This window comes from Anser brachyrhynchus (assembly GCF_964034855.1).
Source record: "Anser brachyrhynchus genome assembly, chromosome: W".
In the NCBI taxonomy this organism is placed as follows: Eukaryota; Metazoa; Chordata; class Aves; order Anseriformes; family Anatidae; genus Anser; species Anser brachyrhynchus.
In genome coordinates, this window is record NC_137704.1 from 14,995,312 (window position 1) to 15,013,727 (window position 18,416).

The window sequence follows — 18,416 nt, forward strand, 5'->3', positions numbered from 1 at the left end:
TCCTGCCAGTGAGCAGGCTAGGGGTGCAGCAGGAGCTGGGAGGGGACAGACCCAGGACAGCTGACCCAAACTGGCCAAAGGGGTATTCCATACCATCTGACATCATGCTAAACAATATATAGGGGTGGCTAGCCGGGGTGGGGGGACCAGCTGCTCGGGGATAGGCTGGGCATCGGTCAGCGGGTGGTGAGCAATTGCATTGTGCATCACTTGTTTCGTACACATTATTAGTAGTAGTACTATTGTCACTGTTATTATTATTATTTTCCTGTCTTAATAAACTGTCTCTATCTCAATCCACAGGCTTCATTTTCCCGTTTCTCTCCCCCATCCCAGAGAGGGAGGGGGGAGGGTAAGCGAACGGCTGTGTGGTGCTTAGCTGCCGACCGGGTTAAACCACAACAGAAGCACTGTGGCCACCCTCATGAGGAAACCCTAGGCCCCTCACGGCAGGGAGGAGGGGAGGGGAAAGGCAGATGCTCACTGTCCCAGGGCCTGGTGGCCTACATTTTGAGAACCATCAGACAGATGCCTGCCATCTAGCTACAGACCAGCCCACACCACACTTCGTTATAACTGCCAGCAGGATAGGGGGAGACGGCAGTAGAAGAGGAAGGTGAGGGCGCTTGTTAATAGTGATTGGTGGTGGACTGGGTGGAGGATTGCTTGCTCTCCTGTCGCAGTTCGGAATTCACAGTGCGCCTGCGCGTTGACGGAGAGGAGGGCGGTGTCCGGCCCTGTGTTTTGAACGGCTCAATGCGGCGAACTCACAATTTGGCAGGAAGGTGAGGAGGCCTCTATTCTGGTGGTAGAGCTCGTGTAGAGAGGGGGATCCAAATGTGGCAGAGGCAAGCAGGAGGCAGTAACGCTGACGGCGGAGGAGGACAAACGAGAGGAGCAGAGCAGCTGTTCCCGCTACTGCCGCAGAGAAGCTGAGTAGCCTGGTGAGGCAGGAGAGCTGCTGAGGCTGCAATTCCAGCAGTCCTGGTCTGCTCGCCTGGCAGTCCCGAGCTCCTATTCCCCCGGCAGGTGAGTGGCGAACGCGAGTGGGGGGAGAGCGTGCGGCCCATGGCGTGGCTTGGCCTGGCCTGGCCTAGGAATGCCTAGTAATGGGCAGAGTCAGAGGGAGTCGTTGTGAGATGAGCTAGAGCCAGCACTCCTAGCTTTCCCTCCCCTGAGGCTGATGTTATTTATATACTTGTAGTGTTCAGATTCTGTTACCCTTCCTTCTTTGCTGCCTGCCTCGGCGGCTCGCCCGGAAACCGCGGGAACCGGGCGAGAGTGGGGCTGTGGGGCTCTCGGGCTTATGTTGCTGTCTCTCTCCTCTCTTCCCCCTTAGCGCCCCGGCTCCTTAGCAACCCCCGCCCTTCCGGACTTCGGAGGGACTGTTGTCCTCCTCTGGCGCGGTGTCTCTGTATCCATCGCCACCCCCCACCGGAGGGGAAGGATTTCAGCTGCATATTTCCCTCCCCCCTTCTCTCTAGGGAGCTATTGTATTGTGGGCTGGGGCCCACCGAGGCGCTCTCAGCCTCTTTGTCGATAGCGCACGTTGGGGGAGGGAGGCATGCCTCCGCCCTGCCCTTCTTCCCGTCGCGAAAAAACAGGGCGAAAGGGTTGTGAGGGTGGCGGCGGGGCTCGGCTGCGTCACAGCAACTAGAAGGTGTAGCTGGGAAAGTCGCCGCCGTGCTAACGCGCTGGGCTGGCTGCGCTGGGACTGCACGCACCGCTACCTGGGACACCCAGGGCGTATGTGTATGCGCGCGCTCTGCTTGGGCTTTGCTGGATTCCTTTGTCTGTGGCTGCCGCTGCTTTCTCCCCCTCCTTTCTTTCCCCTCTCTCCCAGACTCTAAGAGCTGCTGTAGGTTTGTAGATACTGGACCAACACTTACAACATGGCTGACGCTCTGCCTTGGTTCTCCATTAGGCTCTCCTCCTTCTCTGTCTCTGCTACTTAGTCTCTCCTCCATTGAGGGTTTTGTTTCTTCCCCCTCATCTGCTGTCAAAAAAAAAAAAAAAAGAGAGGAAAAACAATGCACCGTCCTTATTGTGTGCGCGGTGGGATTTCAAGGGTAAGGATCGTCGCTTTGAAAGCTTTCTGCTTTCGTTTTGTTGTTTACAACAAAATGAAACTTAAAATCAGAATGGAGTTGGGAACCTGGCAAGGCCTGGAAGGTGGGCTGGTGGGGGAGAATTGGCTGAGTCCTGCTGAAAGAGGCTAGAGTGGAATGCTTTTATCTTTCTTTTTTTGGTGTGTGTGTGTGTGTGATGTGCCAAATATGCTCGCTGATATGAAATACCACTGTATTACACTTGCAGAAAGATCTAGTGCTGTTCCTTTAACTTTAGGATGTAGTTCAGTATAAGGTATCAACTCACCACAGCTGGAAAAACTTGAGCTAATCATGTTAGAATAGACACTGTGTAGGTAAAAGCAGTAGCTTTTTTGGGGGGAGGGGTGTCTTGGCTTTTCCTGTATCTCCTTGTCAGTATCTTAAATACCTCACAGCTCATAGGAGACAAAACTGGAATTAACAGTTGCTGTGTCTCTTTGCGTTGCTAGTTTTCTGTCACAGATTACTTTGCCCTAGTGATGACGATAGCGCAAAATGAGGTGCCTTTTTCTGTTAAAAGGAGTACTTTTTTTTTCTTTAAAAGACAAAGCATTGTGAACTGAAGTGTGATACTGAACTGCAAGACATTGTGTTTCTGACCTCCTAATACAAGGCAAATGTTCAGTTCAGCACCACCAACCTGTTATTCAGAGCACCTCCTTCTGGTTTCAATGAAAATATCTTTCTGTGTATATACAATATGTTTATAAATATTTTATAACTTATTATATATTAAATGTATTTATATATATATAAAACTTAAATGGCATAAAGCCCAAATAACATTTGAATGTAGATTTGGGGGGGGGTGTATATCTAGATTTTAACTTAAGGATGAATGCTCAAGGTGCAAAGGATGTGTTGCTTTCTAGATGTGTTACTGTAACTCATAGTAAATGTTTCATTTTCAAAGATTATATTTAAAAAACACAGTCTTTATTCAAAGCACGTACCCATTGATAGTCATCACTATCAATCTGAGCAGTGCCCTAAAGTAATGTTTTAACTCTTTTCATTGGCTGCTTTGCTTTGGAAGCTTCTAGTGGAGAAGCATTGACATAGCGTAATCATTGTTTTTACTGATATAGAAGTAAATAGTTACCTAATTCTAGCATTTAAATGTAGTATCATATATTAATACTCTTTTAATTTGTGACTGTTTTTTCTTCAACTTTTTCCATTCCCATTAACAAGTGTCGATTACCTGGAGGAGAAAATAAATGATAATATTGAGTTTACAACAACATAAAACTTGAATGGAGTCATCCAAATTACATTTTGGAACGTGCATCTATGTTACGGATCCTGAGCAATCTGTAATACTTCTAGATTGTGAAGTCAGAGGGAGAGTCTGTAATTTGATATGTTAGTGGATTTGTGCAGCAGTCTTTTTACTTTCAACAAACTATCCAACAAGGTAATATTTGTAAAACAAACAAACAAAAACACAATAGAACGGTTTGATACTTTGTCATTTGTTATGATAGTGACCAAATGCTGAAATTATTGCTAACTTTCTTATTAAAAGTGTGAAATGACAAGATATGCAGCTCCTCCCTCTAAATAGTCTTTTTGATGCTTAAGCAAGTTATTTTGGATGCAGAACTAAAAATAAAAAATTAGACAAAAACGTACAATTCACCCCCCAAGAATCCATTTAAATAATGGGTTTAGAGTGGAAACATTTCACTTTGAAATAGTCATGATGGTTTTTTATTCTAGTACGCTGTAATTTTCTTGCTAGAGCTTATTTTTTTTGGTAAAGTTCATTTCTACATGTGAGAAAAATCTCAAATAATTTTCTTCAGACAGGATCTTCTGTGAAGCTATTTTATTTGCCATTGCAATGGTGGGCGTCCTGCCAATTAGGAGCGCATTATAGTAAACAAATCATAACCTTTTATTCCCTATTACCCGACACCTGATCACCTCCCCTGTTTCCTCATTGGCTGAGTACTACAGGTTTACAACCTACTCGATGCTCCTCTATACCATATACGTACATTTTTTTTCAACCCTTTAATTTCTCCCTTTTCCCTTTTTTTTTTTTCCCTTTCTTATGTTTTGAGACCCTGTGATCTTTGTTTTACTGTTCCTACGCTGCTCATCCTGTTTTTCTCAAGCCTTCCACCTCATTTTGGAACAGTGAGGCCTTCTACTGTCCACTTATCTACTTAGCATTTCTCCTTATTATGACTACACAACTACCGTGGAATACAGAAAATTAGTTCTCTACTGCAAAAACACAACTTAGTTTCTCGCATACATTATTAGCTTTACAAATATTTATTGTTTATAGCATCTTTGCTATAACTTGTGATTGTGTTCCTTTGAATGATACCTAGAAGGTTTTTCTTCCTGTCTTGGTTATCTAGATGAGTTTGTCAAAAATCAATATTGTTGGTCTTCCTTCGTGTCCCATGGGGAGCTGATCTAGTTGAAGAATCTGCAAAATCTTTGTACCTTTGGTGCCAAGAAGTGAAGACACTCCAATGTTTTGGTCCTTGTGGGTAATTTTAGGCTATGCTTAGCCAAATCAAAAACTATATTATTAGAATTGTTTCTTTCAAAACTGTTTGTTTGCTCATATTGTGAAATGAGGTGGGGGATTGGGGGAAGACTTCAAGAAATGTACAGGCTCTGTGATAGGCATGCTGAGAGATGTTAGAAATAAATTGATTACTTCTTACAAGAAATATTTTTCAGTGAAACTGATCGAAGAACAAATCATGACTGAGTGTAGCACTAAATATTTGTGAAATTTCCAACTGAAATATGAAGTCCTGAAGGTAGCAAACATTTTTGGTCCATCTTATATGTTAATGTTTTCCTATATTTTTCTTATGAAAAGTGTTCTTCTGCTGACTTATCTGTAGCTTTCATTGCTAACTGTTGCCAAGTTGAACTCTGATATGTTAAGATTTGTAAATATCATACTGATACAGTAGCTCTTTTAAAGCTGTTTAAATGTAATGCATTATTTGCTTAAATTTTGACAAATGAAACAGCTTTCAATAAGATTGTGTTTTCTGAAGGAGGGTAACAGCCAGTCTTTTTAGACATTAAAGTCTACTGTTGTAAACTTCTTGTGCTCCCCCCCCCCCGTTGTTTGTTAATATGATAACTCATTTTCTGTTTGGGTGGTCAGATAGCTTGTTTCTAATAGGTGCCAGAGATTTTTTGTTTTCATTGTATTAGTACTCTTCGGAATTTGGTAAGCTTATAGTTTGAAGGCAAACAGTGACCTTTCTTGATATTGCTTTTCCTAATTGGTACTTTCTCCATATCAAGATGAGGCCCACTTGCTATCCAAAGCAAATGCTGCCTAGATGTCATCATACCACGTGACATAAAGGAATGGGGAATGTGACCTTTCTTATATGAACATCCAGACTGTTTCCATATACATCTCCATGACAAAGACAGGTGTTGAGTTTCTTGAAACAGTGTAGTTAATTTGTATTTTATCTGTGAACAGTGAAAAACAGGCCTGGGATCACTGAAGTAATTTTCAAATAATAATGATATTATTTAACTAAATGTCATACAGTACTTATTACTGCTTTTACTATGTGAGAGTGGTTGGATTTAACTTGATCTAAAATGTGAATTTGGTTATTAGTTTTGTCGTGCAGAATTTAGGAGGTGAATTGATTTAGCTATTGGAGAGGTTGAGGAGAATATCTTTTTATATTTCTTTTATGTAATATATGTTGTAAAACTGCTGTAAGTCCATGTTATGTGATGTTTGACTTGCTTACTTGGGAACTATATATTTCATCAGTTTGTGGATCCATTACAAATTGTTGCCATTAACCGTGGTGACTATATTAGACTTAAATGTTACCTAATTGCATTCTAATATGTGCAGTTATTGCAAGGTGGTTGAAATGTATTGTTGAATTAACTTTTATGTTTTCTTTATAGACAGATCTCCAAGAAAATACTCATTATAAAAGATGAGTTACTGACAATATGCTGTAAACACTTGCAAGTAGGTTTTTATAGTTCTCTCCTCCCCATTAGCTTTTAGTGTTGTTTTTTTTTTTAATATTAGTGTTGAATGCTCTTGTGCTGTTCAGGGTCTGCGCTTCTAGATAGTGGTGAAAGTAGATCTTAATTTCAAGAGTGGAATCTGTGGATTTCAGCAACTTACTACATCCTTAACATAGATGAGCTGCTGAACTTCAGACCTTCAATTGCAGGTGGTAGTTTGGATAGAGGAGATCTATATTTTTGTTTGTTTTTCATTAATATCACAGTATCACAGATTTCTAGGTTGGAAGAGACCTCAAGATCATCGAGTCCAACCTCCGACCTAACACTAAGTACTCCACTAAACCATATCACTAAGCTCTACATCTAAACGTCTTTTAAAGACCTCCAGGGATATATTCCAGCTGTTTTTATATTGATGACTTCTAGTAGCCTTTTACAGGGAGAACATTTATATCATGGTGACCAGCTGTTGAATCTACTTGACATCTTTGGAGTTGACAAATTAAGTTGATTGAAATTCCCCCCCAAATCACTAACAGGAAGATACAGGAGTATCTTTTTTTTAAAAAAAAAAAAAAAAGCTGATCAGAAAATTCTGCCTGTCCGTAGAATATTGCCAGGCTTATTGGTGTTGAAATACCAAGTGACTGTAAATCAGCAGGGGATTGCTGAGACCGGGTTTGAGCAGGAATGTGATTTAATTAACATGCAGGAATGTGAATTGATTAACATGCATATCTTGCTCATCTGGCCAAAGTACAGGACAGTTGTTGGAAATTTGCAGTTGAACAATGGGCCCGGGAACTACAACAAATAAGCGATGTGTGGGGTGAGGCAGGAGCCTCACAGCCTGATGTTTCAAGTAAAGCCAGGAAAGCAACCTGTTTCTGTACCGAAAGTTGGTCTTGCCTCCCCCTTCCTCTTGATCAAACAATGCAACAAGCCTTGCTGAGAGCTAGTCACATGATAAATGACTCGGTCCCACCTGGCCAAAAGTATAAATCTGGTATTCAGAATCCTTTTTTTTTGGGGGGGGTATAGAGGATGAGAACTCCAATTATCAGACGGGTCGACAGGCCTGGACCTCTCTCCTTCCCAAGCAGGGACGCCTCTCGGTAAGACTTTCGCCTCTGACTGTCAGATGTTACCTGGGAAAATATTGATAACTAAAGCGCTAAACTATTAATTTCAGCTCAATTATTGCAGTAAGTGAATTTATCAGTGGCAATCCCGAATCTGTGATATCTGTCACCTTAATAAATTACCTATCTTTACAACTTTGCGAAACTGTCTCAGTGAAAGTCCTTGGCAGGGCTCTGAAACAGGCAAACGTTGACTCTAATAAGTGGCTATACTGATAATCCTTTAGACATAAACCGTTGACCAAGTCTGGGACTAGGACTTGATCCAGCTGCACCTAGGTTCCTCTCTGAGTAGGAGTTTAGAAAGCAAGGGGGTACTTTCTGAACCTTGTGACTCAATGGGAGGGCCTCCCTCATCCATATACCCTTAACACAACAGTATAAAACGACACTGTCATGTGGCACAAATACTCTTTAAAAATCTGACTCTTAAATACTTTTAGAGTTAGGGAGTACACAGGTGTTTGACATGTTTGGAAACTGGAAAGCATTGGGCCCTTATTGGGTAGGGCATTCACAAAGGCTAGCCTTGGATCCCGGAGGTTCATGTCTTAATCGCTGAAGGAAGAAGGTAAAGGCTTCTCTAGAAGTGAATATAAATAGAAATCTTTCTTGGTCCATTGACTGCTGAGGGCACCTCAGGTTACATCTCTTCTGATCTTCTGTTCCACAATCTTGTTAGTAGAAATATACTTTATTGTTACGTGTCAGCCATAAGACAAAGAGCAAGCAACCTCTCTTCTGATTTGTGCGCTGTCTTAACAGTTTGCTTGTTTAAAGTTGGTTGGGGGGGTGGGGGGTTCACTCCTACCCTCAGTTATAGCTGTGTTGGCTTGTATAGAGAGGACAATGAGGCAAACATTATTTCATATGACTAGGGGTGTAGCTGTATTAATAATGGATGAAAAGTACATTTTAAAATGATAACAACTGGAGACAGGATTTTTTGCTGTGAATGAACATCCTATCTGAGGCCTCTGCCCACGCTTATAGGAGACTGTTTGGATGGGGGTATCTAGTTTAAATATGAAGCAGGGATAGGTGGGTTGGCCCTGGCTGGCAGACAGACTCTTACCCAGCTGCTGTTCCCCCACACCCACCCCAGCGGGATGGAGGGGAGAAAATAGGAAGAATAGGAGCAAGAAAGCTTGTAAAGACAGAGTGGTCATTTAACAATTATTGTCATGGGCAGAACAGACTTGGGGTATTTTAACTTAGGGAAATACTTTTTCTCCCCCCTTTTCCCAGGCTCAACCTCACTCCAAATTCCTACCCTTCTGTTGCTGCTTTCTTCTCACACTTTTTTTCTGCTCTGGCATAGATTCTCCACAGGCTGTGCTCCTTTCAGGAATATTTGCACTGGTGTGGGTCTTCTATGGGCTGCAGTTCCTTCAGGAATATTTGCTCTGCTATGGAGCTCTTCCTCTTTTGACCTTGGTGTTCACTCTGTTTTCTACTCCTTTTTGTTCTCTCTTCCTCTGGTGTTTTCTCCCACTTTTAAAATATGTTTTTATGGAGGTACTTCTGTCTTGAAGAATATAATTTCCTGTTTTGTTTTTTTTCTCTATTTGGGCTGCATGTACAATAGAGTAATTTAGACACAGAAATTTTTGGTAAGAGTTTAAGAAATGAATGCACATTTTATGTAGGATAAGCAAGGGAAAAAAGATTCCAAGATGGTCTTGATTCTTAGTCTTGACTTCCTTTTTGCCACCATTTTTTCACCTTTCTGTTAATACAGGACAAGAAGAATTAAATGTTTGATGGAGGCATTTTGCTTGTTTGTAGAGGCAGTTCATATACTCACAAACTCATGTAGCTGTTCTCTGAAAGTATATTTTTCCACAGTGGAAAATATAGCCCACGTGTGGGCTACAGCCCAGTCCCAGTCCTAAATTTATCTACAATCAGTCCTTAATGTTCATGTGCACCATGAAATCTCCTCAACATAGCTGTTGTTCTGAGATGATAGTCTGGGCTGTTTATCATTCTTTGTCTGTTACCAGCTCAGAGCAGATTTCTGCAGGTTTGCTATCAGGCAAAGTCATTGTGGCCAGTGATTCACATAAAAGTTCACACTGAAGTTCACATAAAGTTTGCCAAAATTAGGGCAAAGCTTGTCGAAATGAGCTAGAACTTTATAAATGACCTATCAAGTGGCCGAAGTTTATACGTCACAATACCAAAACGTCTATCTGGAAGTCTGTCATTGCTCCATCATTGTTAAATTTTACTGTATTTTTGCTTCATAAGGCTCAGTTGCAATGGTAACAAAAGCTTTTCTGAATTTTGGGAAGGAAAGTGTGTAACCTATTAGAACAGAAGTGTTTTTCTTAAATACAGTGAGGTATGGCAGGGGGAACTTTATCAGAATAGGTGTCTGGCAATTGTATATGGCTAGTAATCTATAGTTCCCTGCAAAATCTGCTAACGTATGTTTTTTCTGGTATTCTGTGTAAAATCCAAACTTCTAAAAACTCCTGATTTTTAAAATGCTTGTGTTTATTACAACAGTAAAGCTTTTACAAAAAGTAACTAGCAAGTTTGGGAAATGCCAGTATAACTTCTAATAGTATTGACTGGTTTTGGTGGTTGATAGGTGCTGAATAAATAGGAAGATGCAGTGAGTTAATTCCTTAAATTATTAGCAGGAAGGAAAACTTATTTGGTAAACTTGTGCCATATGTGAATTAAATAGCAATGAATCTCTTGGGTTGATCTTAAAAAGGATAAAGTAGCTTTGTTTCTTTGATAAGCTACCCTTCTTCAAATCAAAAACATGGCTTACTTTAGCCTATTTATGGAAGCTGTAGTATAAGAAACAAAGAAACTATAAATGCACGCTGAGAGGTAGTTTTCATTAGGGAGGTTAGTTTCTTCAGTTGTTGATGATTCTTGTAGGTGGAACTTCTTGCATGGTTTCCTGGGAAGTTCTTATGAACCATACTTGGCATATCCTTGGATTAGCTTTCATTCAAATTCTATTAGTGATTTGAAAGATAAAATATAAATATGCTAACAAAATTTGAAAGAAGCATTTTTGGGCTGTATGCTTGAAAATAATTGGAAAGTACAGAAAGATAGTAAACAGAAAACACAAGACTTGGAAAATACAGCTTAGCTATAATCAACCTTCTGTCAAGAAAACAGCTTAAAGTAGATGATCATTTTGAGGACTCTTTGAAGCCTACTTATCTATGATGCTATTTCATTATAGATACTATAGGGAGGGGGAGTGCACTTGATATGTTTCTGAAGCCTTCAGCATACAGAATACTTCAGGAATAATTGGAAAAGCTGTAGACTGATGTAGATGTTTTTATGAGAAGTGTTGCTTTTTTGTACAAGTTACTAGCATTTCTGGAAAAAAGTTAATAAAATACTGATAAAATTCAAATACAACTTGAGAACTTAGTGAAGGTATATTGTTTTGTATAACCATTTTTTTAAAATGGTTTAGGGTTGTATGGATCATGTTGTTTACTGTTGAGGAAAGTCTTCTCCTTCCACTCTTCTCCAAAAAAGCTAGGATAGCATTTTTCTTATTCTGTATGAAGAGAATTGAATGGTGTGATCAACTCATCTTGCTTCTGAGGGTCAGGATTAGCATACTTCATTAGGGGGACTATCTACGTAATGGCAGAATTAAGTGTTAAGGCTACTAATGGAGGAAATAAAAATCCACCAACTTGTCAGTGAAGTCGTAACTTAACTTCCCAGGACACTGGCAATTAAGGGAATAGAAAGGAGAGAGGTTTTTCTACCAACTCTTATTCATCTTTTTTATGTCACTTGTAGGAGGGATGTTTGCTGGATTCATTCATAACTTTACCAATACAGGAAAAACATCCCTTTAACGTTTCTCACAGAAACAAGATTGCGTTAAATCATGTTAAATTACAATGTTAACTTTCCTTGCTTAATGATTATACTGTTCAATGTATTGTTCATAGCTGGAACCTTCTGCACCTAGGAGGATGTTGATGATGCCTGAAGCATTTTCAACCAGTAGCTTTTGTTATCACAGGCTGTCCGCTATACACAGGAAGAAGTCATGTCTCAAACTTGAAGAAAGATGCTATTAGAAATGAGAAAACACTAAAAGAACCATTTCTCCTCTGAAAACTTGAGCTGCAGAAAACAGGGTAGAAACTAACATGTAGTTAGTAGTCGCATGCTTACAATACATACTGTTTCATCAAAGCAACGAGTGAGTGGTAAGCAGGTCTGAAAGAAGAATATGCAGTAAAAGACAATTAAAATGTCTTTTTATAAATACATAAAAAAAAGGAGGGCTAAGGAGAATCTCCATCCTTTATTGGATGCAGGGGGAAACATTGTGACAGGAAATGAGGAGAAGGATCAAGTACTTAATGCCTTCTTTGCCTCAGTCTTTAGTAGTAAGGCTAATTGATCTTGGGGTACCTAGCCCTCTGAGCTGGAAGACAGAGACAGGGAGCAAAATGAAGCCCTTCCAAGGGGAAATGGTTAGCAATCTACTACACCACTTGAACACACCCAAATCTATGGGGCCGGATGGGATCCGCTGAAGGAGCTGGCAGAAGTGCTCACCAGGCCGCTTTCCATCATTTATCAGCAGTCCTGGCTAACTGGGAATGTCCCAGTTGACTGGAGGTTGGTGAATGTGATGCCCGTCTGCAAGAAGGGTAGGAAGGAGGGTCTGGGGAATTACAGGCCTGTCAGTCTGACCGCAGTGCCAGGGAAGGTCATGGATCAGATCATCTTGAATGCCATCATGCGGCACGTATGGGGCAACCAGGTGATCAGACCCAGTCAGCATAGGTTTCTAAAAGGTAGGTCCTGCTTGACTAACTTGATCTCCTTCTATGACAAGGTGACCCGCTTAGTGGATGAGGGAATGGCTGTGGATGTTGTTTACTTGGACTTTAGCAAAGCATTTTACACCGCTTCCCACAGCATTTCCCTGGAAAAACTGGCAGCTCATGGATGGACGGATGTAATGTTTGCTGGGTAAAAAGCTGTCTGGGTGGCCAGGCACAAAGGGTTGTTGTGAATGGAGTTAAATCCAATTGTTGTCTCGTCACAAGTAGCGTTCCCCAGGGCTCAGTATTGGGTCCAGTTTTGTCTAGTATCTATTGATCATCTTGATGAGGGGATTTAATAAGTTTGTGGACAACCCTTAATAAGGTTGACACCCTTTAATAAGTTTAATAAGTGGACAATACCAAGTTAGGCTTGAGTGTTGATCTGGTGGAGGGTAGGAAGGCTATGCAGAGGGATCTGTATAGGCAAGATTGATGGGTCATGTACAATTGTATGGCATTCAACAAGGCTAAATGTCAGGTGCTACGCTTGGGTCATAAAAACCCCATGCAGCGGTATAAGCTTTGGGAAGAGTGGCTGGAAAGCTGCCCTGCAGAAAAGGACCTGGGGGTGTTAGTCAACAACCGGCTAAACATGAGCCAGCAGCGTGGCCAAGAAGGCCAATGTCATCCTGGCCTGCATCAGAGATAGTGTGACCAGCAAGACTAGGGAAGTGATTATTCCCTTCTACTTGGTACTGGTGAGACTGCACCTTGAGTACTGTGTTCAGTTTTGGGTCCCTCACTACAAGAAAGATATTGAGTTGCTGGAAGGTGTTCAGAGAAGAGCAGTGAAGCTGGTGAAGGGACTAGAAACCAAGAGGTCCGAGGGAACTAGGGTTGTTTAGTCTGGACAAAAGGAGGCTGAGGGGAGACCTCATTACTCTCTGCAACTACCTGAAAGGACGTCATAGCGAGGTGGATATCGGTCTCTTTTCTTGGATGACAAGTGATAGGATACAAGGATGCAGCAGGGGAAGTTTGGATTAGATGTCAGGAAGAAATTCTTCCTGGAAAGAGTGATTAGGCATTGGAACAGGCTGCCTAGGAAGTGGTGGAGTTGCCATCCCTGGAGTTAAGAGATGTGTGGATGTAGCACTTAGGGACATGGTTTAGTGGTGGACTTAGTAGTGTTAGGTGATGGTTAGAATTGACGATCTAAAGGGTCTTTTCCAACCTAAATAATTCTATGACATTATTGCTTCCCCATGGAAGGGAGACTGTCTATGTTTCTTCCTCTTTCCTCCCTCACAATAAAATAAAAAACAACCCCCACTAAAAAAACAAAACCACCAACAAAAAAAAACCCAACACCACTGCTGTGTACTTGGAACAGGAATGAATTTCCTTTCTGCAGTCTACAACTGATGGTGTTGATGAATTTACTGGCTTTAACTACAAGATAGGAAAACTTGTTTGCTTTTTCTCTAGAAACATTGGTGATTATTCATTCTGTAGATCTTGAAACTGTCAATTGCTTAGTGTATGTAAAGTTCTTATCAGTCATATTTGTTACTAATATTTTAACTTGTTTTCAGCTGTACTAGGTGAAGTTATTTGTGGTTGTAGAGCCTGTTTCACCTTTCAGATTCATAAGGTAAAATGCTCACCTGAATAGGTATAGTTCTTTCTCTTTTGCTGTAAACAGTTGTGTATGCATGGAGGATATGTGTACTTTCATTCTGATCGTTATTTGTTTTGATTGGTTTTCTTCCTACATGTTAGCTGCCGAACAGGGAGGAAAACCAACCATTTTCTGTTGCATATTCGCTTATCAAGGGGAGAAAGGCTGGCATGGTTAGGGCTAATAAAGTGATTTTTAGGTTACTGGGCAGGACTTTGCTTCTCAATAGTCTTAATTAATTTTAGTCCATTTACAGAACTTGCTGGTAAAACTATTTGTTTTAAAATGGAATCAAATTTAAAAGAAAATCTCATCCTGTGACTCTTATTTTGTTCTTAAAAATGGTTAGTAATATAAGATTAAATAATAATTAAAAATAAACTGAGCTGTTGGGTTTCGTGTACTGCAATGAAAAGACTTGCTCTGGCTTAAAGTACAAAGGAAATAGTTTGACAATAGTTTGGAAATTTAATTGTTATGAGAGATCACCAGGTGGAAGGAGAGAAGGGACCACTGATTCTAAAACTGGGAAGAAGCATATTTCCTCTAACAAAATGGATGCACCAGTGTCTAGGAGCTGGTCAGAATCTGGATTGCTCCAAAATTGACTCCACTAGTGACCGGCCTCCAACTGGATTTGACTCCATTCACCACAACTCTTTGGGCCCAGCTACCCAGCCAGTTTTTAACCCAACGAAGCGTATGCCAGTCCAAGCCACGAGCAGCCAGTTTCTTGAGGAGAATGTTGTGGGAAACGGTATCAAAAGCCTTACTGAAGTCAAGGTAGACCACATCCACAGCCTTTCCCTCATCCACTAAGCATGTCACTTTGATATTTTTTTAAATTTTTAATACATTTTCATGGAAACTTTTATTCTCAGTGAGATCTGTACATTCAAGTCGCACATACTTTTAAGTCTTTGATGGAGCTGGAGCACGTGACCACAAAAACCATCTGGTCTGTTTGAATGGTTACAAGTTTATGCCTTGAAAGTAGACAGGAAATTTGTGACTATTTCCTTCAACTTAGCTTCTGTCTGGTCAGAGATCTTCCCTTCGGTCCTGATCGTGGAGAGGAGGGCCTGGTGCTGGCTCAGTACATGAGCTAGGAAAGCGCTCTCAAATTTAGTGATTTTGCTGGGCTCCAGCTTGTCCAAGTGACCTCTTACACCAGCACAGATGATTGCAACCTGTTCCTCAGTAGCCATGAGAATGTACTGTCCTTGTTTGAGGAGCTCTGTCAGACGCACACCACGATTCAGCAGCTGCTGTGTGGCAGCATCCAGATCAGACCCAAACTGAGCGAAGGCAGCTACTTCACGGTACTGAGCCAATTCCACCTTCATGGTACCTGCCACCTGCTTCATTGCCCTGGTCTGAGCAGCAGAACCCACACGGGACACAGACAGACCGACGTTGATGGCTGGATGGATACTTCTGTAGAACAGCTCTGTTTCCAAGAAGATCTGTCCATCAGTGATGGAGATGATGTTGGTTGGAATGTAAGCAGACACATCACCAGCCTGAGTTTCAATGACCGGCAGGGCAGTCAGAGAGCCGCCTCCAAAGGAATTGTTCATTTTGGCCGCTCTCTCCAGCAGGCAGGAGTGCAGGTAGAACACATCACCTGGGTAGGCTTCACGGCCAGGTGGACGGCGCAGCAGCAGAGACATCTGACGGTAGGCAACAGCCTGCTTGGATAAGTCATCATAGATGATCAATGCATGCTTTCCGTTGTCTCTGAAGTACTCCCCCATGGAGCAGCCTGAATAGGGAGCCAGATACTGAAGGGGTGCAGCGTCAGATGCTGTGGCAGACACCACAATAGTGTACTTCATGGCATCTGCACCAGTGAGCCTCTTCACCAGCTGCGCAACAGTAGATCTCTTCTGGCCAATGGCAACATAGATACAGTACAGCTGCTTTTTCTCATCTGTTCCATCATTAAATTGTTTTTGGTTGATTATAGTGTCAATTGCAATTGATGTTTTCCCAGTCTGTCTGTCACCAATGATCAGCTCACGCTGTCCACGGCCAATTGGCATCAAGCTGTCCACAGCCTTAATACCAGTCTGCATAGGTTCCTACACAGAGATTCTGGGAATGATGCCAGGGGCCTTCAAGCCAACTCTCCTACTTGTCTTAGATGTAATAGGACCCTTCCCATCAATGGGATTGCCTAGGGCATCTACAACACGGCCCAGCAGCTCTTCCCCAACGGGAACATCCACAATGGCACCAGTCCTCTTCACAACATCCCCTTCCTTGATCAGTCTGTCATTACCAAACATGACAACACCAAGGTTGTCGGGCTCCAAGTTCAAGGACATTCCCTTCAGCCCAGAAGAAAACTCAACCATTTCTTCTGCCTGCACATTTCTTAGGCCATACACACGGGCGATACCATCACCAATCGAGAGCACACGGCCAGTCTCCTCAAGTTCAGCAGAGGTGTCAGCTCCCAAAATACGTTCCTCAAGAATAGAGGATACCACAGCAGTGCTGGTTTTCTGGAAATATGTTTTGGAGGCATGGATGTTTCTTGTGGCGAAAAATGCTGCACCCAGAGTGTTTCTGGAAACCAGGCTGGCATGCCGCGGCAGGGAGCGGGTGAGAGTGGCGGCCAGGTGGGTGGAGAGCATGGCGGCAGCGGCTCATCAAGTCCAACTCCTGGCACCGCACAGGTCTGCCCAAAAGTTTAGACCATGTGACTAAGTGCACAGTCCAATTGCTTCTTAAATTCAGACAGGCTTGGTGCAGTGACTACTTCACTGGGGAGCCTATTCCAGTGTGCGACCACCCTCTCGGTGAAGAACCTCTTCCTGATGTCTAGCCTAAACTTCCCCTGCCTCAACTTAACACTGTTCCCGTGGGTCCTGTCACTGGTGATAATGGAGAATAGGTCACCTGCCTCTCCACTCCCCCTCGCGAGGAAGTTGTAGACTGCGATGAGGTCCCCCCTCAGCCTCCTCTTCTCCAGGCTGAACAGGCCAAGTGACCTCAGCCGCTCCTCATATGTCTTCCCCTCTAGGCCCTTCACCATCTTTGTTGCCTTCCTCTGGACACTCTCCAACAGTTTAATGTCCTTTTTGTACTGTGGTGCCCAAAACTGCACACAGTACTCGAGGTGAGGCCGCACCAGCGCAGAGTAGAGCGGGACAATCACTTCCCTCGACCGACTAGCGATGCCGTGCTTGATGCACCCCAGGATACGGTTGGCCCTCCTGGCTGCCAGGACACACTGCGGGCTCATATTCAGCTTGCTGTCAACCACAACCCCCAGATCCCTCTCTGCGGGGCTGCTCTCCAGCGTCTCATCGCCCAGTCTGTACGTATAGCCAGGGTTGCCCTGTCCCAGGTGCAGGACCCGGCACTTGCTTTTGTTAAACTTCATGTGGTTGGTGATCGCCCAGCTCTCCAATCTGTCCAGATCTCTCTGCAAGGCCTTTCCACCCTCATCCAAGTCCACAACTCCTCCAAGTTCGGTGTTGTCGGCAAATTTGCTCAAAACACCTTCTAGTCCTACATCCAAATCGTTTATAAAAACATTGAAGAGGACTGGCCCTAAAATGGAGCCTTGAGGGACCCCACTAGTGACCATCCGCCAGCCTGATGTGGCCCCATTTACCACAACCCTTTGAGCCCTGCCCGTCAGCCAATTGCTCACCCATCGTATGATATTTTTGTTTAGCTGTATGCTGGACATTTTGTCCAGTAGGATCCTATGGGAAACCGTGTCAAAAGCTTTGCTGAAGTCCAAAAAGATCACATCAGCTGGTTTCCCTTGATCGACTAGATGGGTAATCTTATCATAAAAAGAAATCAAATTTGTTAGGCAGGACCTACCCCTCGTGAACCCAGGTTGGCTGGGACCAATGACTGCATTGTCCCCCAGGCGCGCTTCAGTAACTTCAAGGATCATCCTCTCCATAATTTTACCAGGCACTGACGTGAGACTGATAGGCCTGTAATTGCTAGGGTCTTCTTTCTTACTCTTCTTGAAAATTGGCACAACATTTGCCAGCTTCCAGTCCAATGGGACCTCTCCAGATTCCCAAGACCGTTGAAAAATAATTGAGAGAGGTCCCACAATGACGTCAGCCAGCTCTTTAAGCACCCTGGGATGAATCCCATCCGCACCCATGGACTTGTATGGATCCAGGTGGAGCAGCAAATCCCGCACACGTTCAGGGTCGGTTGAGAGTTTGTCATTCCCACTGTCATGGTCCTCCAGCTCAGGGCACCCTGGGTCCCGAAGCCCATCATCAGTGTTGAAGACAGAGGCGAAGAAGGCATTAAACGTCTCTGCTTTGCCTATGTCATTGTCTCTGAGGAGACCTTCCCCATCTAGTAGCGGACCTATGTTTTCTTTGGTTCTCCTTTTTCTGTTCACATATCTAAAAAAAACTTTTTTATTGTCTCCCACAGACATGGCCAGCTTCAACCCTAGTTGGGCTTTGGCCACACGAATTTTCTCCCTACAAACACGAACAGCATCCCTGTATTCCTTCCTCGTCGCCTGACCATCCTTCCAGCAGCCGTACACTTCCTTTTTTCGCCTAAGCTCCAGTAGAAGATCCCTGGTCAGCCAGGCCGGCCTTCTGCCCCGCTTGTCTGACTTCCGATATTTTGGAATCGCCTGATCTTGTGCTTTTAGGAGGCAGTGCTTGAAGACTGACCAGCACTGATGGACGCC

At 43.0% G+C, this 18,416-nt stretch overlaps 2 protein-coding genes across 8 annotated transcripts in view; one reads left to right on the plus strand and one right to left on the minus strand.

The window, feature by feature from the left end:
- Nucleotides 1–592: 592 nt before the first annotated feature.
- Nucleotides 593–18,416, plus strand: part of LOC308184791 (spindlin-Z) — a 57,145-nt gene continuing 39,321 nt past the window's right edge. The window contains exons 1-4 of one of the 7 annotated variants that reach the window (XM_080572353.1): nt 1,773–2,069; nt 3,306–3,528; nt 4,487–4,617; nt 6,039–6,105. The gene's annotated coding sequence lies outside the window, so the exon portion shown is untranslated. Of the gene's footprint in view, nt 1,030–1,772; nt 2,070–3,305; nt 3,529–4,209; nt 4,618–6,038; nt 6,106–13,634; nt 13,694–18,416 lie in introns of those variants that run through there. The other 6 variants (XM_080572354.1, XM_080572350.1, XM_080572349.1 and 3 more) reach the window with 6 other exon arrangements.
- Nucleotides 14,577–16,376, minus strand: ATP5F1A (ATP synthase F1 subunit alpha). The gene is given in 2 exon segments (XM_080572171.1): nt 14,577–15,804; nt 15,808–16,376. Coding segments are annotated over 2 exon segments (1,659 nt in total). The 5' UTR covers nt 16,363–16,376; the 3' UTR covers nt 14,577–14,700.